The sequence below is a fragment of the Vipera ursinii genome (genome assembly GCF_947247035.1).
Source record: "Vipera ursinii genome assembly, chromosome: 1".
Classification (NCBI taxonomy): Eukaryota; Metazoa; Chordata; class Lepidosauria; order Squamata; family Viperidae; genus Vipera; species Vipera ursinii.
Genome location: NC_139512.1, coordinates 341267395 through 341291630, shown reverse-complemented (window position 1 = coordinate 341291630; position 24236 = coordinate 341267395). Strand labels below are relative to the sequence as shown.

Here is a 24236-nt window from a genome sequence, read left to right as displayed (position 1 = left end):
CATTTCTTACTTGGGAATGTTGTCATCAATTTCAACAGGGCACCAGCCAAATATCTCACAGGACTTCTGTGTACGGCTAAAATTCACACACTTCCCAGTCATGATTCCTGAGGAAAGTATAGTCAAAATGTGAATGAACATCACCCTAGATACCATCATGAACCAAACAGAGCCTTTGAACCAAAGACCACCCTGTATTACTCCTCTCTCTGTGTTATTGCTTCTTAAACTCATGATGCAACATAACACAATCAAAGCTAACAATTTTGTAGTTCAGGGTGTAATAATTCTTCTCTACTTTCTCCATCTGGGATGATGTGTCCGATTCTCAGGACCAGCATTCCAAACTAAAATTATAGTAATTGTAATGTATTAGCCTTTTGTACATGTTGTGTTTGCTCTTGTTGCACTGCTTTCTAATTGGTTGCATTCAATTGCTAAGTACTAGTTGTGTATTTTGTAACGTTTGCTAGCTGGCCCAGACTGGTTGGCTCCAACCGGTTAAGTAGGTCTTTGGGTGGGAAACTCATGCTTCAAACCTGTTGGTCGCCGCCTATCGGCCAACCATATAAATAGCTGTGCAGCAGCTTCCTTGTTGCCTCTGTTCTGTTCTGACCTTCAATAAAGCATGTTGCTGTTTTGAACCTTCCATCTCGCTCAATGCCTGCAAAGAACTGGCTACACAAGAGTAATAAACTGGAGTAAATTTAGAAGATGGCTGCTAGGACGGTGAAGGGTCTGGAAATCAGATTCCGTCAGGAAATGATAAAGGATTTAGGTACACTTAGCCTTAGACTAAATGCTCTCTGTATGTGTCCACATAATTATATTCTTATACAGGTAGTTCTCAAGTTACAACCATAGCAGAGCTCCGCCATTACGATTGTAAGTTGTGATGGTAATAAGGCTCAATTTTATGGGACTCAATTTTTGTGGCAGTGGTAAAGCAAATGCCAGGGTCGTTCAGAAAAAAAACCATGGTTGTTGTGAAACCATTATTTGCAATGGGGTGGTTTTGCTGCAAACAGGAAGTAAATACCGGTTTCTAGCAGAAATGTAAATTGTGGCCATGTGACCACGGGGAACTGCAAATAACTATAAATACAGACTGGTTGCTGAATACCCAAAATCCACTCATGCGACTGTGATGCAGATAAGGGCAGATGTTTGAACTTTGAATCCATACCATAGGTCACGGGTGTCAAACTCGCAACGTCACATGACGTGTCACAACATATTGTGACTTTTTTTCCATTGCCAGCAATGAGATGGGCGCAGTTTCGGCATGACGCATCTGACCCACCAGCTGGCAGTTTGACACCCCTGCCATAAGTCTCTTTTTCGGAGACTTGTGTTGTAAATCGAGGACTACCTGTATTGTTAACTTTTCTTACCAGTGTTTTTCAACCATGTCAATTTTAAGCTATGTGGACATGCTGGCTGGGGAATTCTGGGAGTTGAAGTCCACACAGCTTAAAGTTGCCAAGATTGAGAAAGCTGCTCTATTGCATTTATATCAACAGCAACAAGCAATGAAACAATAATGGAGGAAGAGCCTCAAAATGTTGCAATATAAATGGTTCTGTTCAAAACCTTAGCCTCAATTTCCTTCCTCTCCCCAGCTCCTGTAAAACAATTTGTCAACATCACACAGCCACTGATTGGTATCTATCCTCATTTTTCTCCTCTTAGTTGCTCTTTTTGTACGCCTGTTAAATGTTACATGCACTGTAATTTAGGATTTTTGAACCAATATTCAAATGGGAAGCTTAGGTATGTTCAAACTTCATGGTTCTCTCTATTTGGCAATGCAGTGTGTCAACAATTTAAAAAATAGTATTACGGAATACATATAACATGCATATCCTCATGAAAAATATGTTCCATTAAGGAAATGGCAAAACTTTGTCTACAAATCTAATCTTAAAACTTTATTCTACTACTAAGCTTGTAAGCCGCCCTGAGTCTTCGGAGAAGGGCGGGAGCTTGTAAGCCGCCCTGAGTCTTCGGAGAAGGGCGGGATATAAATGGAATTAAAATAAATAAATAAATAAATATAAATGGAAATAAAATAAAATAAATAAATAAAATTCACAAAATGAAACAGTGAAAGAACCCAAACAAGCATGTTTTCAAAAATGAGAAATTAAAAAAAAAAATCTCATGTCAGTTCATACTTAATTTATAGCTGTATGTGGGTTTCCCATCAGTCATTATGGAAAACAGGATATTGGACTATAAACATTCCAGGAAAATTCTTTTAAACTTTTTTTTAAAGTATATCTAATAACTCACATGACAAATAACATAAACAAGGAAGTAACTTTCTTTATCGAACATATACAATATAATGGCATTGTTTGCGTTCACACAATACATTGAATTATAAACTAATACTATCATATGAGTTCATAGGACACATTAAATCATAAAAACAATCAAATCAAGGTTAACACTAACCAAGCTTTTAGTGTGTGATGCAAAAGATAGCCTTCAAATAACAACTACAATTGAGACCAAAATTTCTGTTGCCGAGTGAGACATTTGTTAAATGAGTTTTGCCCCATTTTACGAACCTTTCTTCCCGCAATTGTTAAGTAAATCAGCGCAGCAGTTAAGTTAATAACATGGTTGTTAAGTGGATCTAGCTCCCTCATTGACTTTGCTGGTCAGAAGGTCACAAGAGGGGATCACATGACCCCGGGACACTGCGGTAAATACGAGTCAGTTGCCAAGTATCTGAATCTTCATTACGTGACTATAGGAGTGCTGCAATGGTCATAAGTGTGAAAAACAGTCATAAGTCATGTTTTTCAGTGCCCTTGTAACTTTGGTCACTAAATGAATTCTTGTAAGTCGAGGACTACCTGTTCTCAGATAAGACACCATGAGAAAATCATTGGGCTATATTTGACCTGATTACCGGTAAGTTTGCTGTGTATCTAGAGCTTAAACTAGTTTTCTTTCTCACCTTGACCTCGGCGAAGAAACTGTCCTTTATTACAGTTACTGTCATTGTTACACTTCTCACTCTCAGGATGCTGCAAAGAGGAGAAAAATGGAAGCAGTTCAATAAGGAGAGAGTGACTGCAAGCCCTCTTAACAGTCTTGCTAGACCTCATTGCCCAGTAACGTGACATTTAGCAGTCTATTTTAAAAATGTGTGACTATAGGGACTCAGTTATGCAAATGACAGAAAGCTGAACTTTTAAAATATATTACTGAATAAACAAAAACTCCATGTGTTTAGTATAGTTAAGCGAGGGGTTAGCTATAGAACCTTTTTCAGTTGGTGGGCATGTTGGTGTACAGTTGCAACATGGCTGTTCAGGAGACGGTTGCCCATTCACAACATGGCTGCCATGGGAACATTTACAAAGAATGCAACTTGCATTCTTCTTTAGTCGCCCTTCTTGCAGGATGCTATGGGGTTCCCCTATAGTCGACTTTGCGGGGTAAAAATCATAACCATATGACCTAATGCTACTTAATTGTAAAGCTGCATTGATAGAATCTTGCAAGTCTGAAAGTACAATTCTCCTCCCCTTTTACTGTCTGAGGAGGTCTCTTCTGAGCTTCTTGCCTTGCCCACTATCCAGCTGCAGGCTATGCTGCCTCTTATCTGAAGGTTCCCTTGCCAATGTCTCTACCCTGTCTTCCAAGTTCTTTCCCACGTACCATTACATCATCCTTGTCCTTTTTTATGGAAGGGTCTTTCAAACAAACTGTTGGACAGTAGTTGCCATTATTATTACTAAGCAAGTTTGTGAAACTCATTAGGAGTTGGTGGGGGGTTGAGGGTCAGTGGCATTTAGATATATTTTGGGAAATACCAATGATATTGAAGGGAATGTGTTTTGCAGCCTTTTTGTTTTCAGAAAAAGAGTGAGATGATGGAGTATGAGGGAATATCAAAAGAGGCTTGTGTGAGCACATTGGCATTCTTCCAGGTGCCATGGTAGTGCGTTCAAGTTAGGGGGTCTTTCTTTAAAAAAGAGGAGGGAATCCCCACAACAAGTTTACTTCTGCCCTTCACTGCAGCAAATATTTAACTAGATATTAACCACAAATGTCAAAAGATTGGGAATGTGAGAGACTATCCAAATAGATATAGAAACAAGTAGGTCCTATGAGAACATGTGAAACCCTTCTGTTCGATATTCATGTAAACTAATCCTGTTGTTTTCCAACAAATTATATTTTTCCTTCTATCCTTTGGTTTTTTTTCTGCTTTCCAAGTATTTTGGATGCACAAAAGCGTACTCAATTTTCATTAAAAATTTTTTGGGGGAATTATCCCCTACTTCCTATTTAAATGTGTGTGTAAGTGTGGTATGAATGACTGAGAGACATTCCTGAAAATCTTGGGGACTCTACAGTTTGTATGAAAGTCAATCTGAGGTTCTTGTTACTTCCACCTTATATACAAGATGGTGCTGTTTGGTGAAGGGGTGTTCCTCAGACAATTTTGATTGTTTACCAGCTTTCCCCACTATGGTACATCCTCAGATATTTTGCATCTGCAATTCTCAGGTGTATTTTAGGTGCAATTTTCAGATGTATTTTAGGAATTTTGCTATCATTTCCCCAGTGAGAATGTGCAGTATAAAATTGCAGTGATGACCTTGGAGAAATAATGCAAATATCATTAGCAAGCTTTGAATTAAATCTGGGGAGAGCAGATAGGGTAAGGACAAACTTAATATGTTTGACTTTCATTGATGCAAGAGAGGGAGAAGGGGAAATGTCAGGCTTTCAAGATGGATGTCAACGCTTTGAGGTAAACTAAATCAGAAAACAGACTGTGCAAGGCATACTGAAACTCTGCTATAAGGATTTAGGCTACAATAATAGCATCTTAAAAACCTGATAATGTTTCCTTTCATCTTTTTTATGCTACAGAAAGTCAAGGCAGGGCAACCTCCACTCTCTTCCTCACATTGTGTTCTCTGGCTTCATACAAATTTTTCTAACTACATTCTTTTTCTGAGGTTTTCTCTATGGCATCCTACAGAACACGAATAAACTAAAAGATATGCAGTGACAATATCAAGCTACGTACCCCTGGACAGGTTTCCTGTTTCTGCCCATGAGTGATAATAAAGTTAGTCATCACCACAAAGGAACTGTCTCCCTGCAGAGGAAAATAAAATGAATATGAAATTACTCATTTAATAGTTGCAGATTAGCCTCTTGATTCCTGGCTAAGCACAGAAAGTTAAAAAAAATCACATCAGGACTTGTACCATTAGACCTTTGGCTGTAGTGATGCAGTTAGGTAAATCTAGGAGTTCATACTTTTATGCCCACTCTCTTGAGGTAGCAGCCAGTCCATATTGACATCATCATCATCATCATCATCATCGAGTTGGAAGGTACCTTGGAGGTCATCTAGTCCAACCCCCTGCTCAGGCAGGAAACCCTACACCATTTTAGACAAATGGCTGTCCAGTCTCTTCTTTAAAACTTCCAGTGTTGGAGCATTCACAGCTTCTGGAGGCAGGTTGTTCCACTGGTTAATTGTTCTAACTGTCAGGAAGTTTTTCCTTAGTTCTAGGTTGCTTCTCTCCTTGACTAGTTTCCATCCATTGCTTCTTGTCCTGCCTTCAGCTGCTTTGGAGAATAGCTTGGCTCCCTTTTCTTTGTGGCAGCCCCTGAGATATTTGAATATTGCTATCATGTCCCCACTTGTCCTTCTCTTCATTAAACTAGACATACCCAATTCCAGCAGCCGTTCCTTATATGTTTTAGCCTCCAGTCCCCTGATCATCTTTGTTGCTCTTCTTTGCACTCTTTCTAGAGTCTCAACGTTTTTTTTACATTGTGATGACCAAAAGTGGATGCAGTATTCCAGTATACCAAGGCATTATAAAGTGGTATCTTATCTTGAAAAACTTTGGAAAACTTAAGCAAGATCTGACCTCATTAATATTCGCATGGAAAAACATTAGAAAAATACCATGGCTGTAGGTAAAAGTGGATTTTTTAAGTGGAGGTAAGCAATAGATGATGCATTTCAATGTTCTTCTGTTCATAAGCTAAGGAAATAAGAAAAAGCTGGGGCTATTATTATTATTGTTGTTGTTATTAATCATCGCACAGTCAGCCAGATGTTCAGACTGGATTTGGCATATTTGTCTACCTATCGACTTGGGAGAGGCAGATCTGGATATTTGACAGTGTTACAGATATCGTCACAGGATGGAAGCTGTCCCCAGTAAAGCCACCTTTTGCAATTGACTGATGATGAATAATGATGATGATGATGATGATGATGATGATGATGATGATAATAATAATAATAATAATAATAATAATAATAATAATAATAATAATAATAATATTTTCAATTCGATTCACAGTCTGGGAATGGCAAACACTTAACAGTTCAAGTCCTAACCAAGGACCTAAGAGCTGTTAAAGGGACGTCTGAGTAAAGGCACTTCCGAGTAAGGTGTTGTTTTTTTTACAAAGTCAGAATATTTAGATCTGATAAGTTCAAAATTTCCATGTATCTAGGCAACCCTTTGCGTATTGCTCCAAGGGCAAGTTGTACTTTTGGTACAACTATTGATTTCTTCCTCCACAATCACTCAACTTTAATGTGCAGATTGCAGTATTTTGTTATTTTTTCTAGGTGTTTCTATTATTATTATTACGATGATGATGATGATGATGATGATGATGATGATGATGATGTGATGTTGCAGTAGCCAGGAGACCACAATGCTAGTGCAGAGGAGTAGTTTGGTTTGCCAAGGTACCAGCTCCGTTATAGGAAATGCTTGTGCACGTCCCAAAATGTGCCACAGGAGGGTAAATGTGCCACCAGAGAGAAAGATGACCCCCTCCCTTCCCAGAGCCACCTCACAAACAGGAAGATTCAGAGCCATTAGGAATCTGACTCCTCACCAAAGTGGTACCTATTTGTCTACTTGCATAGAACATGCTTTCGAGCTATTAGGTGGGTAGAAACGGAGGCAAGTGACAGGAGTTCACCCTGCCATGCAGTGCTAAGGCTTGAACTGCCATAGCAGAGACCATCTCCAGCATCATTAAGCCACTGAGCCACCACACCTCTTAGAGCTGGAGCTGAATGACCAATAGGCCTGAAGAGAAAATGAGGACAAAACTCTCTTGCTATTCACAGCAGGGGCAGGAATAGGTGAGAAATAAATGTAGACAATCTGGACTTCCCAGGAGCTTCAAAATTAGAATTGAACAATTTAATTCCCAGCCCTTTAAACTAGGAAGATTTTAAAATATTGATGTGACACTGTATTTAATTTAATATTAATCTAACTAATAAATAGGGACGTGGTGGCTCAGTGGGTTAGGACGCTGAGCTTGTCGATCAGAAGATCGGCAGTTTGGCGGGTCGAATCCTGAGTGCCGCATAGCAGAGTGAGCGCCTGTTACTCGTCCCAGCTTCTGCCAACCTAGCAGTTCGAAAGCATGTAAAAATGCAAGTAGAAAAATAGGGACCACTATGGTGGGAAGATAACAGTGTTCCGTGCGCCTTTGGCGTCTAGTCATGCCGGCCACATGACCACGGAGACGTCCTTGGAGAAGAGCTGGCTCTTCGGCTTTGAAACGGAGATGAGCACCAGCCCCTAGAGTCGGAAACGACTAGCACGCATGTGCGGGGGAACCTTTACCTTTTACCTTTTTAACTAATAAATGTTCATCCAAAATAGGAGCAGGTTGATTTTTCCTTTTGACTGCCATGTTTCTTTTAGCAGAACCCTGGAGTCAACCTTTGACCAACCAGTAACAAGTAAAAGGGAAAGTTCTCCTAAATTAATACAGGTAGTCTTTGACTTATGACCAGTTGCTTAGCAACCAATTGAAGTTATGAGAGACCCCCACAAAAGGCACTTATGACCCAGTTCCAAAGTCTCTGTTTCTTCTCTGGAAACAACTCTTCCTCGCTCCCAAGATCTTACCTGAGGAGGGAAAACATATTCTGCCACATCCCATAAGTACGGACCCATGCCACTAATGTTTGTTAGTGCGATGCCTTTGAGCTTCACTGAGACAGAGTTTATGATGCTATCCTTAGACTGGTAGCCTTTCTCATACAGGAATACCCACCTAAGGAAGACATATATTTTTTTTACAAAAAAAAGGTAAGTAACAGGCTTAGAAAGTAAAAGCAAAAAGGAAAACTAATCTAGCAAAGAAATAAATAACATTTAAAACAACAAATATTTTTGACTGAAGTGATATCAATGTGAATATTTTACATTTTTACCGCTTATAATCTAAGTCATAATCACTGTAGACCTGACACCTGTAAGTCTAGATTCTCCAGATTTTGACCTCTATTAATGTGTTCTGCAGACTCCTAATTCAGAATTTGGCTTTCTAAGTGAAGGCTCACAGATTTAGCTAAACTGCAATAATCTTATTGCAGAACAAAATTAAGTCAACCACAACAGCAGTACTTAGCAACCAAATCTTGTATATAAATCTAAGCTCCAGTGTTTAAATCTTAGGCTTTTTCCTCCCACTTTTTCAAATCAAAGGATATTTGGCCATCCTCACTTTAGCTGGGTGAGTTAATATAATAATTGCCTTGAGTCTGGAAACCCCTGGTTCTTTTCTTGGCAGGTTTATTTTTAACACCGCCACCTTCTCTACTTTCTCCCCCCCCCACACACCATACTTATTTTGTGGTAGTAAGTAGCTGAAGAATATGGTTACCCACTTTCTATTTCCACTTATTTGTCATCTGGAGCCAAAAAAATCTATGATACCCTTTCCTCTTCCTGCCTGACAGCAATGGAATGTGGCATGAGTTACCACTTTAGCTCAAGCAGTTGAGATTTCCTTACTTTCATGCCTCTCTAATCCTCTCAACACCTGACAACAGAAAAAGACACCAGATATTTCAATTTCTTTTATTTCTTTCTAGGGTCCTCTCCTTACTTCAGAACTCTTCTTTTTATATTTGTATGGTGCAGACTCTGGCTTTCTCTTGTCAGTCATGCAATGATTCCCATCTTCTTCCCAATGAAGTCTCATTCTCCCCTCCCTTTGTCAGAGTCATTTGTCAGCAGGTACACAAATTTGAATGTGTAATCAGCCAGGAGGCTAAAACCTGTGCAGGTAGAGGTAGTCCTCGGCTTACGATCACAGTTGAGCCCAAAATTTCCATTGCTAAACAAGAGTTAAGTGAGTTTTGCCCATTTTATGACCTTTCTTGCCACAGTTGCTAAGTGAATCACTGCGGTTAGCTGTTAAGTGAATCTGGCTTCCCCATTGACTTTGCTTGTCAAAAGGTCGCAAAAGAGGATCACATGACCCGGGGACACTGTGACCGTCACAAATACATGCCAGTTGCCAAGCATCTGAATTTTGATTCTGCAAAGGTTGTAAATGTGAGAAATAGACATTTTTTCAGTGCTGTTGTAACTTACAACAAGAAAATGGTCGTAAGTTGAGGACTACCTGTAAACAGGCTTGAACTGAGGAATTTGAACATTTTTTAAATTTTCTTTAAAGAAATCTACTATTGATTTTCAAGTTTTCCTCATTTCAGAAATAAAACTGAGACTGAGTGGTTGATTGTATAGTTAAACAATTCATTATGTAACAAATAATCTTGATTATATAGTTAAACAATTAGGGTCAGAAACACTTGCCAACTCAGTAGATCGCAATCTATCTTCTTATAAAATAATGCAAAGTAAAGGAATACCTCTTGTTCAACGAATATGGAAAAATCAAGGCATAATCCTTAGGAACAGTTTTTTCAGAACAAATTCCATTATATTCAGAAGTGGCTACTTCCTGATGAATGCACATAAAATTGACTTTAGATGGCAAGTTAGTCACTACTCAGCTGGCCAAATATTTGTTTTAGAACAATATTTATTTATGGACATGCTTGCTAATATTGCTGAACCATGATGAACTATGAATGTGGATGTCCTTAGCCATTACATCACCAAATCATTTTCTCATCTGTGTCTTTCATCTGCAAAGTAATAATACCTTACAGGAGTATTGTATGGGTTACTGACCATATCAGTAATTGTTTGTAGAATGGCACATTATGATTTATAATGATAAATATTTCTAGAAACTATTCTGTAGAACTTTTACCATAAAGCAGCATTCTTCAACCTATGTTATATTTATTGCAGGCAGTCCTCAACTTACAACCACATTTGAGCCCAAAAATTTCTATTGCTAAGTGAAACGTTTGTTAAGTGAGTTTTGGCACATTTTGCGACCTTTATTTCTAAAGCTGTTAAGCGGATCACTGCAGTTAAGTTAGTGACACAGTTGTAAAGTGAATCTGCCTTCCCTATTGACTTTGATTGTCAGAAGGTTGCAAAAGGTGACCACATGACCATGGGACACTGCGGCTGTCATAAATATGAGTCAGTTGCCAAACGTCTGAATTTTGATCATATGCCCATGGGGATGTTGCACAGTCATAAGTATGAAAAATGGTCATAGGTTGCTTTTTTCAGTGCTATTGTAACTTTGAACAGTCACTAAACAAAGTGTTGTAAATTGAGGACTGTCTGTATTAGATTACAACTCCTATTATTATGAGACAAGGTATTCCAAGCCTCAGGCTGGAAAAGGCTGACTTCTCTAACTGATTATCAGCTATCCTCAAAAATTAAATCTGGAATGGCAGAAGGGTATTGCTTCAAATCGCAAATCAGGGTCTTGCATTAAATACATGTGGTTGTGCTCAACACAAAATATGTTCCAGCTGTTCCTTTTCTTAAAAATAGTAGCAGCATTTTTTTTCTTGGTTAAATTGGTGCCACCATTTTCCTCCTATTTTTATATCTTCATGTAGTGTTTCAGTTTTTAATTCTTCAAGCTATAGCTCATCCCTCCCCTAGAGAACTTGATCATTCACCCAGTGCAAATAGCTGGAGAATCGTACTTACTATTTATGGTGGTTTACTGTATAACTCTTCCAAAAAAGGCAATAGTCATATCCCAAGAAATTACTAGTTGCTAATCTGTATGGATGGATGCACATTTAGAAATAATTTTAAAAGTACAATCTCAAGAGTAAAATTCATTTAATCTTGGTTGGAGACATATCAGACACTTGTGTTTACTATTCAGATGTTGATAGGCAACTTCAAAGTAGCCCTGCATTCCTTTCTTAGGATGCTTAATTCTTAAACTAGATTCAGTGCTCACCTGCAGTCCCATTAACCATGGCATGAAGATGCCCCACTGAGGAGGAATGCAGAGATGATCTTGACAATCACTATTGGTGATGGTATTATAGAGATCATTGGAGATGACTTTAGAGAAAAAAAATATATAAATGGTAGCAAAAACCGAGCATGCTTTGAGCCCAGAAAACTGTGAAGCATCAGAAAAATGCTCAGACTGGCTCTGTCCTCATTCACTGGGGTATAGGAGAGATGGAAGGAAAAACACAGGTTTTCAAAATGCTGTTACTCTAGCCTATTTTTAAATGTCTATGGAGATTCTCAGTCATCCAGGTCATGGTTGTCCCAAAGGTGCGTTTTCCGGAAGCAACTGGAATTTCTTTTTTCTCTTTGAAGACATTTTACTTCTCATTCAAGAAGCTTCTTCAGCTCTGACTGGATGGTGGGGAATGGAAGGATTTATACTTCTTGCAGACAGCTGGTCATTTGCTGTCATTGATGCCACATGGAGGCTTATCTGTGTCATCAGATAAGTGGCCTTCGTCTTTTTTCTTTTTGGTCACTTTTTCGAAGACAGCAAATCCACATTTTGGACAGAGAGGACCTCTGGTCTGAAAGAGGGGTCAAAGAGGTCATCAGTGTCAAAATTGAACAGCCCTCTCTCAACATCATCTATCTCCAGTCTACAACACAGTCTTTTCAGCAGTTCCAAGGAGTTCCAAGAAGGCTTCACATCCATTCTGCACTACTCAGGTGATCCTGATGACACAGATAAGCCTCCAGTTGGCCTCAATGACTCGCTAAAAGAATGCAAATGACCAGGTGCCTGCAAGGAATATAAATCCTTCCATTCCCCACCATCCAGTCAGAGCTGAGGAAGCTTCTTGGATGAGAAGCAAAATGTTTTCAAAGAGAAAAAAGAAAGTCCAGTTGCCTTGTGAAAAAGCATCTTTGGGTGTAGTCTATCTTAATAAAATATAGTTCCAGTCACCCTTGCAGAATCAACAGGGTAAGATGTGAGAAAGAAACTCGAAACAGCTGACTGCCCGCTGTTCGATTCTCACCAGCTCAAGGTTGACTCAGCCTTCCATCCTTCCACAGTCAATAAAATGAGGACCTAGATTTTTTTGGGGAGGGCAATATGCTGACTCTATAAACTGCTTAGAGAAGGCTGTAAAGCACTGTGAAGTGGTATATAAGTCTATGTGCTATTGCTATTGCAGAAGCAGCCTGAAAGTAATGTTTTCCATCTTCTCCCAACACAAATCTTGGCATACAAATGACCTACCTCTCCATTCACAATGATGAGGGCTGGTATCTACTGTGCTCGTATTTGTGGCAGCCATACCTCTCTCTCCTGGGTTACCAGTCATTGACCTTTGGGGTCATTTTGGCTTGGGTTGCAGGAGAAGCCGGACACTTGGTATCTGCTTTAGACTCTGCTTGAGTAATTCCTGGTCTGTTCTCTGCAAAATTCCATCCAGCCCTTTGTTACATTGGTATGCCTATCTTTGAGAAGATCTTTTATTCAACACACTTCCAACACTATTTCAAAAGACCACTGTGCCTATTCTGTAAAAAAACAAGGACTGATGGTTGATTTGAACAGGAAGAAAAATAGGTTGCTGGTTCTGTCCTAAATGGATGCATTAAAGGTTTTCGATTATTTTTATCCATGAGGGGTTTTACAGGGCTGCTGAACTTTCTACTGCTTTTATTAGTGTTTTTTTTTGGGGGTGGTGGTGGTGGAAGGAAGAGATTTTATTTACTGTAAAGTCATTCTGCATGCTTCAAATACCAACTGTGGTCAGTTCTTCCTGGCACTACCCTTACACTTTTCCATTTGGGTTATTTAGAAGTTGAAATTGACAAGATTTCAGCAAATTTCCATTTCCAGACCAAATGACAGGAAGAAAAGTAAAGCTGTTTACTCCTCTCGTAGTCTTCTGGAAAACTGGTGAAATTCTGCCCTCAAATAGTTCATTTGGTCCATGATTTACCTGTTTCCTCAAGGCTTGGATAAACTCAGGACAATGAACTTTGGTGTTGGTGAAGATTCCTGAGCATACACTGGATAGTTAAAGAAAAAAACAAAAAACTAATGGATCCTCAACTAGCCAACTAAGAGTTCTCATTAAGGCACAAATGCCCAACCTCAAATTACCCTGCTTTGGACATGTTATGGGAAGCCCCAGCTCTCTGGAGAAGGGTCTGATGCTGGGAAAGGTAGAAGGAAAGAGAAGAGGATGACCAGCAGCAAGGTTCGCCTGGTGCGCCAGTTGCGGCCCTATCTGGACCGAGATGCCCTACGTACAGTCACTCACGCACTTATTACCTCCCGTATAGATTACTGCAATGCTCTCTACATGGGGCTGCCCTTGAAGACCACCCAGAGGCTCCAGCTGGTGCAGAATACGGCCGTGTGGGTAGTGATGGGAGCATCCCGATACTCCCATATTACACCCCTCCTGCGTGAGCTGCATTGGTTACCAGTTGCCCTCCGGGTGAGATTTAAGGTGTTGGTACTTACCTTTAAAGCCCTACATGGCTTAGGCCCTCCAAGGTCCCTTCCAACTTTACTATTATAATTATTATCATCCATTGTTGCTGGCACAGGAGCAATTCTTGGCATAGCAAGCAAGAAAAAATAACTGATTAGGGAGCAGACCCACATTGAATCATTAGATTAAGTCAAGATCAGGGGTGAGACCTACTAAAGGAGTCAGTAAAAATACATACCGGTATCTATATTTGAGATACCAGGTATAAACCTAGGACAATAGCAATTGAATTGAACTGAATTTCTGATTATTTTATGTGCATTAAAGATAAAATACTGTCGCAACTCATGTTTTGCCTTTTTCAGTGTTTATAGACATTAATATAATCAGGTAAAACACCAATAAACATGTGAAATATTACAAAAAGAAAATTCTAGAAAATATCTGTAATATATAGAAGGAAATTTTAATTAATTTAATAACATTTATATACCGCCCTTCTCCCTGAGGACTCAGGGCGGTTCACAGGGCAGAATAAAATAGCAAATACAAACATTAAAAAAAAGATTAAACAATTGCCCTAGTTAAAAACAATGGAAATACAGCGCTAAAAACCCCAAGAAAAATTAAAAAACCAAAGATAAAACAACCCCAGCAATCCCCATCAGGCTAGGCCAGCTTGTACAAACAGAAATGTCTTAAGATCGCGACGAAAGGAGCGAAGATCGGGCGCCATCCGGAGCTCTACCGGTAGCTGATTCCACAGCTCCGGAGCGCCCACAGAGAAGGATCTCCCCCTGGGGGCCACCAATCGACATTCTCTGATCGGTGGCACCCTGAGGAGGCCCTCTCTGTGGGAACGCACAGGGCGCAGGGAGCTTGATGCCGGCAGCAGATGTTCCCTGAGGTACTCCGGCCCCATGCCATGGAGTGCTTTGAACACCGTTACCAGTACCTTGAATCTCACCTGGAAGACAACTGGCAACCAATGCAGCTCACGGAGCAGAGGTGTAACGTGGGAGTATCGGGAAATCCAGAAGCCAGCATCATATCCAACTAATACAAGAATACTGTGACATAATAGTTATCTAAAAAGAAAATTTCCTGCTACCTAGTTGTGGAGAAGAAGGCAATCAGGTCTGAGACAGTGTGTCTAGTGGTTAAGGCAATATTTCTCAACCCTGGCAATTTTAAGATATGTGGACTTCAATTTCCAGAATTCCTCAGCCAGCATGCTGTCTGAGGAATTCTGAGTCGAGATCCATATATCTTAAAGTTGTTAAGACTAAGAAATGCTGGATTAGGTATTGGATTAGGACCATGAAAATCCAGTTTCAAATCCAGAATCAACCATGAAACACATGGGCGTCCATGACCTTGTGGCAGCCATCTTCTCCTTGCTGCTTTGAACTCCTAGAAGAAAGGGGGAATTTACATGTTGCAAATAAGGACAGATTACATAACAGTTTCCACCTCCTGGGTGCTGCTAATGAGAAGGCTATAATATGAAACCCTTTACTATTTTCTTGGTGTCTAAGACAAGAATGCAACTAGGAATAGCTTACGAGTTTTATCATGTGTGTTTATCATTTACTAAAATGCCTTTTCAACCCAGCCTGGCAATGTGCCTTTTATAAGATTTTCCAGAAGAAACATAGATCTTTAAGACGTCAAAACCTACTTTAGATATAGGACTTAAATGAACTCAGCATGCCAAATTCTTGTTCCCAGGCTTTCAAGAGTAGGGTAAAGGCCAGGTCAACTATAAGCAGGAAATGTCTGGAAAGTTTTCTGTCTGCTGAAAATGCCCATATTATGAGACATTTGACTTATTCTGGCAGCCAAAACCCAACAAAAATGATAAAAGGTCAAGATTTCCATAGATTAGAAATCAATTAAAGCTTAAGCTATGCACAGCAGCCAGAATTGCATTATATAGGTTACCAGCAATATGTGAAAAGCTGGCATTATATAGAATGCTTAGGAAATATATAGAGTGTGTGACACTTTTAGGCAAACTATGAAATGACTGTGTTATTTTAATATGTCATATAGGCATTACATACTGTATAATTCCCAGGCATTACACAGAATGACTATTTAGGCAAAGTATGAAAAGAGAGTGATGAAAAGAGTTAGGGTTAGGGTTAACCCTAACTTTAACCCTAACCCTTTATTGAAAAGTTGTATATGAAAATGAAAGAAGAAATGCAAAGTACAGGATTTTCTTGCTGAAAAAAAAAGAACAGGAGAAAAAGACCAGCGTTACCTACTTGTTGCAACAAGGAAGGCTAAAATGGCATTTTAGTGGGGGTCTTTTATACTTTTCTGGTTTACCTTTTGGCATTGCATAGAATGCCTAGGAAATGTGTGGAATATTAAGCATTTCATACTTTGACGTCCCGTTTTTGGTATTCTATAGATTTCTTAAAGGGACGCGGTGGCTCAGTGGGTTAGGACACTGAGCTTGTCGATCAGAAGGTTGGTAGTTTGGTGGGTCGAATCCCGAGTGAGCGCCTGTTACTTGTCCCAGCTTCTGCCAACCTAGCAGTTCGAAAGCACGAAAAAATGCAAGTAGAAAAATAGGGACCACTACGGTGGGAAGGTAACAGCGATCCGTGCGCCTTTGGCGTCTAGTCATGCCGGCCACATGACCACGGAGACGTCCTCGGACAAGCGCTGGCTCTTCGGCTTTGAAACAGAGATGAGCACTGGCCCCTAGAGTTGGAAATGGCTAACACGCATGTGCGGGAGAAACTTTACCTTTACTTTAGATTTCTTAGGCATTCTATAAAATGCCTAATTTTACACATTGACAGTAACTTATATAACTGCTTTCAATCCTAAGACTGAGAATCTTCAATCAACCATCCAACCAGTCAACCTTTCAGCCAGTAAAAAGATCAGGTTATTGATAGGCCCACATACACACAGATTTATTTTTCAATTAAGCCAAGCCATTAATGGTGTTCAGTGAATCTAGTATTCAATTTTCCAGCAATTGTCGCAGAGATGTACTTTGGAAGAAATTTGCCAGTTTAAGGCTTAAAGCAACGGGCTTTCTACCCTATTTCTCCCCAGCAATAAGTAGAGGGCTTACCAGATAGACTCTCTGGTTCCATTTGGTTGTGGTGACTAATAGGATTCTCCTTTACCTCCTCCTCCATGAATTTGTTATGCCCTTTTGGGGGGTATTTCAGTTGGAATTCAGCTTAACAGTCAATTCCATAAAGTAATTGTATGTTTTCTTTGCCCTGCCCTACATTTACAATTTGCTGACCTCATTAGATAGCCTTGAATTCTAGTATTGTGAGAGTGAAAGTTAAGGAAGGATGATTAATTGAGTTTGGGAGGGACTCCTATCTAGGCACCTCCCTAAATACGGAATTCCGACTTCAGTTTATATTCTTGCAATGTTGTATACGGGAGCTTGACTGTAAATCTCTGAACTCAGACAGATTTACTTCTAAACAGACTTGCACTGGATTACAGATTGGGTATGTATAACATTCCTATTTTGGCTACTGAATTTCACCCAACAGGAAACCAAATTAATCAGGCTGTGTTCACACCATTTCCTTAGTCAGAGAAATCACTAATATTAAAACTAATCAAACGTAGTAAATTATGTGAAAACAGCAATTCCAGCAACTGTTCCCTATATGTTTTAGCCTCCAGCCCCTTATCATCTTTGTTGCTCTTCTCTGTACCCTTTCTAGAATCTCGACATCTTTTTTACAGTTTTGGTCACCACGATGTAAAAAAGATGTCGAGACTCTAGAAAGGGTACAGAGAAGAGCAACAAAGATGATTAGGGGGCTGGAGGCTAAAACATATAGGGAACGGTTGCTGGAACTGGGTATGTGTAGTTTAATGAAGAGAAGGGTGAGGGGTGACATGATAGCAGTGTTCCAATATCTCAGGGGCTGCCACAAAGAAGAGGGAGTCAAGCTATTCTCCAAAGCACCTGAAAGCAGGACAAGAAGCAATGGATGGAAACTAGTCAAGGAGAGAAGCAACCTAGAACTAAGGAGAAACTTCCTGACAGTTAGAACAATTAACCAGTGGAACAACCTGCCTCCAGAGGTGGTGAATGCTCCAACACTGGAGGTTTTTAAGAAGAGACTGGACAGCCATTTGCCTGAAATGGTATAAGGTTTCCTGCCTGAGCAGGGGGTTGGACTAGATGACCTCCAAGGTCCCTTCCAACTACTTCTTCTTCTTCTTCTTCTTCTTCTTCTTCTTCTTCTTCTTCTTCTTCTTCTTCTTCTTCTTCTTCTTCTTCTTCTTATTATTATTATTATTATTATTATTATTATTACTATTATTATTACTATCATTATTACTATTATTATTATTACACTTGGTACTAGCTGTCTGGTTAAGCCATTGTCTTCCTCCTTCCTCTGGGCAGCCCAGGCTAGAAATGCGTACAGCTTTAAAAAAAATGAAACATCCTTTGAATGTCTCTATGATTTGCAGTGCAAAATTGCAAGAGAGAGGTGGAAAGAATTAATCAGAAACTTCAAATTACAAAGTACTCCTAAAATCTGGACTGCAAATCCTAAGAATCTCTTCTCCCAAGTTTTTAAACAGATGTGGAACAAATATTTCACGATTTCTCTATCTGCTAAATTACAATTAAATAGAAATCGTGAAATATTTGACTGTTCCTCATCTGGATTAAATTAAATTATGTTTATCTTTCCTCTGTCTTTATCTAACTTTATTCTTGGAAATTAACCTAAAGCTACACCACCAAAGTGTCACTCCTGCCCAGATAACGCTATGAGCCTCTGAGATAGAAAAATGAAAAAGTACAAATATAAGTTTCTTTTATTTTTTTTAAGTTCTCACTCCATTTAAGAATGTTACATATAAAACGGAGTGATTTTTTTTTAAAAAAAATATTTAATATTTAAGTTTTTAAAAAGTTTGCATTGTGGAAATTTATATATAATAATAAGTGACATTAGAAAAATTTCGGTTTTAAAAAGATTTGGGGTAAATGTATACAGTTGTGTGGACATTAATGTTAATTGCCTAGACGTGCCTTCTACATTAGGAAAGGTTCTGAATGGAACCACATATTTGTCGGTTCCTCTTAAAAAAGCACTATTATTAAACCAAATCAATCTGAATTATTGCCCATTTTATGGGAACAATGAAATGAACTTCACCTATATTGATCCACACAAGCCTCCTCCTTGGAATCATTCCTGCCAATGAATTACTACAGTGCTAAAGTGGAAGCAGATCTTTCTTCTTTCCTCTTAACAGAATTGCAAGAGGTTTTACTCAAAGGGAAAACAAAGAGGAGCTTTAAAGCAGTAGTTTTCAACTTCAGCATTTTTAAAATTATAAGATTCAACTCCCAGAATTCCCCAGCCAGCTCTAGGGAACAGGAGTGGGGCTCAAGTAGGGAGGGTGCTGAAGTTACTCACTTATACCTAGCTCCTAGATTGCAGATAGAAGGTGCATCTACACATGTTTCTTATTTAACATCAAGATGTCCACTAGTTATAATGGATTATTCCTCACAATGATTGGTGAGGTGGCCAAGGCACCTGTCAACACTGCTAACATTGGATGTTCTTGCTTTGACAAAAGATGAATAAGCAGCTATTTTATATTTCTACTTGTGTATCACTTTTAGAGTTAAAGTTAGATGAAAATGGGAGGGGGAAGGAAGAATATGCATGGAGGATTAGTTAGACATAATAACATAGCAGCAGAGCATTTTCAAGGCTGTATGTAATAAGAGGCATAAGAACTGGCGGGTTAAGCTAAGGAGGAAAAACTTACCTTTCAAACTAATTGGAGAATGTGATTTATGATGGCTAACTAAAGGAGGGAACTATGCTTTAATATTATTGTGCTCAGGAGAGGGGAATCCAGATTTTGGCTTTAACCAAGTATTGCTGATGTTATATTGCTCTAATAAAGACTTTTAAGGTAAACAATGCCTCAGAGTTCTTTGAAGAGTTCATCCGTCAGAAGCTTGACATCACCAGGCTAGAAACCAGGAAACTGTGAGTTCTAGACCTGTCTCAGCCATGAAAGCCAGATGGGTGATTTTGGGCCAATCACCCTCTCTCAGCCCATGATGTCAGATTCAGGAGACAAGCTGGTCAGTCAATTCCTGTCACAACCAATGAATCAATACTTGGTTGATATGAAAAAAGTATATCCTGCACTTGGAAAGAAACACTAAGTAAGAGATAAAACCCAGAGGCACAACAACACTAAAGTCCCTCCGGTTTGGTTTGTCTGTTTTATTATATGCCAAACCAGCTCTTCTAATCTCTCAGACGGATTTTTGCTTTGGGACAATGAGTCTTCTGTTTTGCCAAGACTTTTGCCTGTTGATCTGCAATAATGATGGGTTATTGGACTATCAAGCTCCTGGATAGCTCTGTCTGCAGAAGGGTACATTCAATTATAAGAATTAAGCCCAGTTGGATCCATTCTATTATACACAAAGATAATAATTATTCCTTGAACTGCTAATTTGCCTCGGCTGAGGCAACCTGAGCTAACTTGCCTCAGGTTCAAGAAAGTGCTGGGTAGTTGATTTTCCCCGAGGTAGGTGAATCTTGGTGGAAAGAGAAAGTAAACAGAAAATCTACTAGTTTCAATCTGGAAACTACCCCATCTTAAACTGTATGATACTGACTGATAGGGACATCAGAGGAAGGGGACAAAAAATTCAAAATGGTGCCTGTGGCCATCCTTGTTCAGCATATGTAAAAGGAGCAGCCATGGCTATATATTGCCTTTTTAAAAAAACAAAAAACAAAACTTCCCCTGACATACCTCTGGTCTCCTTGCAGAGGCATAGTAAAGATGGTTTATGAGGTCAGCACAATTTCTATTACTGCATTTTCCTCCAACTTCCAAGATGAAAGGAAAACACATTAATATGGCTGTAAGGAAGAGCCCTGAAGAATACAATTTACTTGGACCCAGCCTTTTCCTTTGAATAACGTGCATTGCATCTCTTTCAATTGCACTGTTATGGAAAATTATAAATTAAAATTTCCTTAGGATTATTTCCTTAAGGATGTTTTCCTGTTCACCATCCCACCCTGGAATTCTCAGCCAGTTCTTCATCCAAGTCTAATCTAACTTAGCTTCTGAGATGAGATGATTGAAGGACAACCATATCTTCTGGCAAAGGTGTGACCTCCTTCTTGCTGGGAGTCACTTCTAGGCAAAACCTACATTCCACCCCTCTGCTTCCATCCACGTTAGATGCATCTCCAGTCATTCTTGACTATGTTGGGTGGGGATAGTAACAGTTGGAGTTCAGCAGCACCTAGAAACTACCAAGTTCTCTAATCTTGCCCTGATAGAACTAAACCTTGTGAAATGACCTAGTGAAACAGGAAGCTGAACAGGAAGTTTCTCTCTTCAAATACTGAGTTCTCAGCTCTAGCTCTCTCTCTCCCCCCCTCCCCAAAAGTCTTCTTTGGGGAAATATTCCTAAGTGTTGGATGCTTAGATAGCAGAAAAAACAGCTGCTTCCTTCAGCAAGCAGTCCATAGGATCAGCAAGGAACTATATTCTGTCCTGTTTTTGAAGGGCAAAAGGGGATATAGATGTTTCAGCGGAGCATCAGCACCAGACCAACTTTTGACCTAACCATCAACACAGGGATTAATCTGGCACAGTACCCAATACTGAGTTATTTCTGGCTTGCTTTTCACATTTTTAACCATTAGCATTATGGGTATTTACAGCACTATTTACTTCTACTGTATTTTTTTCATATCCTTGGATATGCAAAGGACAAATAAAAATAGAATGTTAAATAGACCTACTACAAGGTGATTTCTTGCCTAATTAAGAAGGAATGTCAACACAACAGCCAGAGAGCTGTTTTATCCATTATTTAAATGATGTGGGAAATAGACAATGTTAGAATTCTGGATTATGCCACTTAAGAATGCAGATTGGTGGTGAAGGTTAGTATTGTTTTTTGAATGCAGACATGTGTATATAGTATATTAGATAGGGAGAGAGTTATGATAAAGTACATGTCTCTCTATACACACACACACACACACACACACACACACACAATTAAACTTTCAAATTTGTTTTTCACAACTTGACAGACAGAAGATAAAGTATAGGCAAAGACAATAAAGAATCACTTTCAGAGCAAAATGGTTGGCATTTAATTTAATAAATAAATAAAGAACAGGCTGTTGTTTCCTAGCTAAATCTGATCTTTGGACATATGTCATAAGGGTACCAAATATAAACAAGCAACAGAACTTGAATTATATAGCTGCCATCTTGACCTTTTTGACCACCCTGGATGCTCTTCATGAATCCTTTCCAGTTAGCATAAAGGTAAAGGTAAAGGTTCCCTTGCACATGTGTGCTAGTCGTTTCCAACTCTAGGGGCCAGTGCTCATCTCCGTTTCAAAGCCGAAGAGCCAGCACTTGTCCGAGGAGGTCTCTGTGGTCATGTGGCCGGCATGACTAGATGCCAAAGGCGCACGGAACGCTGTTACCTTCCCACCGTAGTGGCCCCTATTTTTATACTTGCATTTTTACGTGCTTTTGAACTGCTAGGTTGGCAGAAGCTGGGATGAGTAACAGGCGCTCACTCTGCTATGCGGCATTTGGGATTCGACCCGCCAAACTGCCGAACTTCTGATCGACAAGCTCAGCGTCCTAACCCACTGAGCCACCGCGTCCCTTTTAGTTAGCATAGTTAGCATAGGGAATGCTAAACTAAATGAACCAATGTTTCACTTGATATTAGATTCAGATGCTTTTTAGTGCTGAAACAAATTGCTTTGGGAGGCAATCAGCGTGCAAAACAGAATTCAAGAAATAGTAAAATGGCAGCAGCAACAAGTTTTAAATTTTCTTTTTTTTAATGGGTGGCAAAGAATGATTACTCAGTGACAGAACAGAAATTCTGCTTCAGGCAGGCCTGGCGGTGTTGGGAAAGCTGCAGATCCTCAGCTTCCCACAAAAATGACTTAGAACAGTATTTCTCAACCTTGGCAACTTTAAGATGTGTGGACTTCAACTCCCAGAATTCCCCAGCCAGAATGTCCGGCCAGTCCCTAGAGATGAGAGGGTATTTAAAGCAGGATCAACAGTAACATCCCAAAGGTGCTGTTTCAAAAGGCAGCTGGTCTTTGTTTTTCCTTGAAGATGTTTTGCTTCTCATTCAAGAAGCTTCTTCAGTTCTTTTGAAAAGCACCTTTGGGACAGTCATGACCTCAGTTGAGAATCTCCATAGACATCAAGAGTAAAGGTTTGTAATGAAATTCCTGCCCCGTAGTCCTCACCTTGCCAAGTGGAGTGGCAACTGGCCAGATTTTGAAAGAAGGCTTGAAGTGAAAGGGAGCAGAAAACCTTAGCACAGCTGGAAGTCTTGCTAAACGACAACTACTTCTTGGGAAGAGTTGACTCCTGTTCCAGATGTGAGTAGAAATCCCACATTTTAAATCTAGCTGCTCCATATGGAAACCAAAGAATCAACCCGGAGGGGGATACATATGGAGATAGTCAGGAGGTGGCTGCCATGCACAATTCCAGACCTTTAAATGATTTTTCATAGCCTGTTTAGGACTTTTGCCCTCAATTTGCATTTTCAGATCCTTCCACGCCATCAAAAACTAATAACGCTCATTGTTTCCTTAACCCACGAGTGGATGACCTTGATCTGTCTTCTGGTTAATCAAGACCATAGCAATAGCAATAGCAATAGCAATAGCACTTAGACTTATATACTTCCCCCTAATGCTTTACAGCACTCTCTGGATGGTTACAACATCAGCATTTTGCCCTCAATAATCTGGGTCATCAATCTACCAACCTCACAAGGATGGAAGGCTGAGTCAATTAATTAAACAGATGGGATTCATGAACTGGGCACCCAGTCACAGGAGAAACAAAAGAGAGTTCTAGGGAGAACTGAATGGCTCCCTTGTCTGATCCTAAACACTTACTTACCCAATGATGTAGGTAAGGACTACCAGCTGGATCAGCCGGAAGGTTAAGCCCACCTTCTTGTTGTGCACCAAAACCATCCTTGGGGTGTCATATTCAAATAGAAATGAGGATATTTTTTCTGTGAACTTATGGCCCATAAGGAATAGTTGATGTGGTTTGTTTGCTGGCTGCAGGCAAAAGTCTTCTGATGGTTGATTCTCCCAAAGTTTGTCTTTCTCACGTTCTGCTAATCTTTGACTTCTCAGCAGGCTTTCTTGTCTTACCCTGTGTAAGCAACAGCAAAAAGTCCCTTCTCTTTCTGGGTGTAGTAGTTTACTTTACATCTCCTTAGATGGTCTGGGGGGTGGGACAGGGTGTGTTTACCAAGTGGAGGCAGCCACAAAACACCACCCAAGAACAGCTGAACAGGAAAGATTCATTTTTGCATCCTGCTCTAGACAATTATAGAATGGAGTGATGACTCCAAAGGTTAGAATGGTTTTTATAATTGACAACCTCTCTGTGTTTCACAAATTAAAATAGGAAAAACTTCTATTGCCCTAAATCTATTACATCTCAGGGCTTAACACTTTACTTTGCTCAGAAGGAGTTT

The 24236-nt window shown here is 39.6% G+C and overlaps 1 protein-coding gene across 2 annotated transcripts in view; it reads right to left on the bottom strand.

The window, feature by feature from the left end:
• The window catches only part of P2RX1 (purinergic receptor P2X 1), a 37594-nt gene extending 13687 nt beyond the window's left edge, over positions 1 to 23907 (bottom strand). For both annotated transcript variants that reach the window (XR_014494467.1, XM_083379872.1), the window contains exons 1-5: positions 23645 to 23907; positions 7947 to 8094; positions 5063 to 5134; positions 2972 to 3041; positions 11 to 107 (exon numbers count right to left, since the gene is read on the bottom strand). Coding sequence is in view for 1 of the 2 variants with exons in the window: in XM_083379872.1 (XP_083235998.1) it covers positions 11 to 107; positions 2972 to 3041; positions 5063 to 5134; positions 7947 to 8094; positions 23645 to 23781 (524 nt within the window). In the remaining variant the exon portion in view is untranslated. The remainder of the gene's footprint in view (positions 1 to 10; positions 108 to 2971; positions 3042 to 5062; positions 5135 to 7946; positions 8095 to 23644) is intronic.
• Between the last annotated feature and the right edge of the window lie 329 nt (positions 23908 to 24236).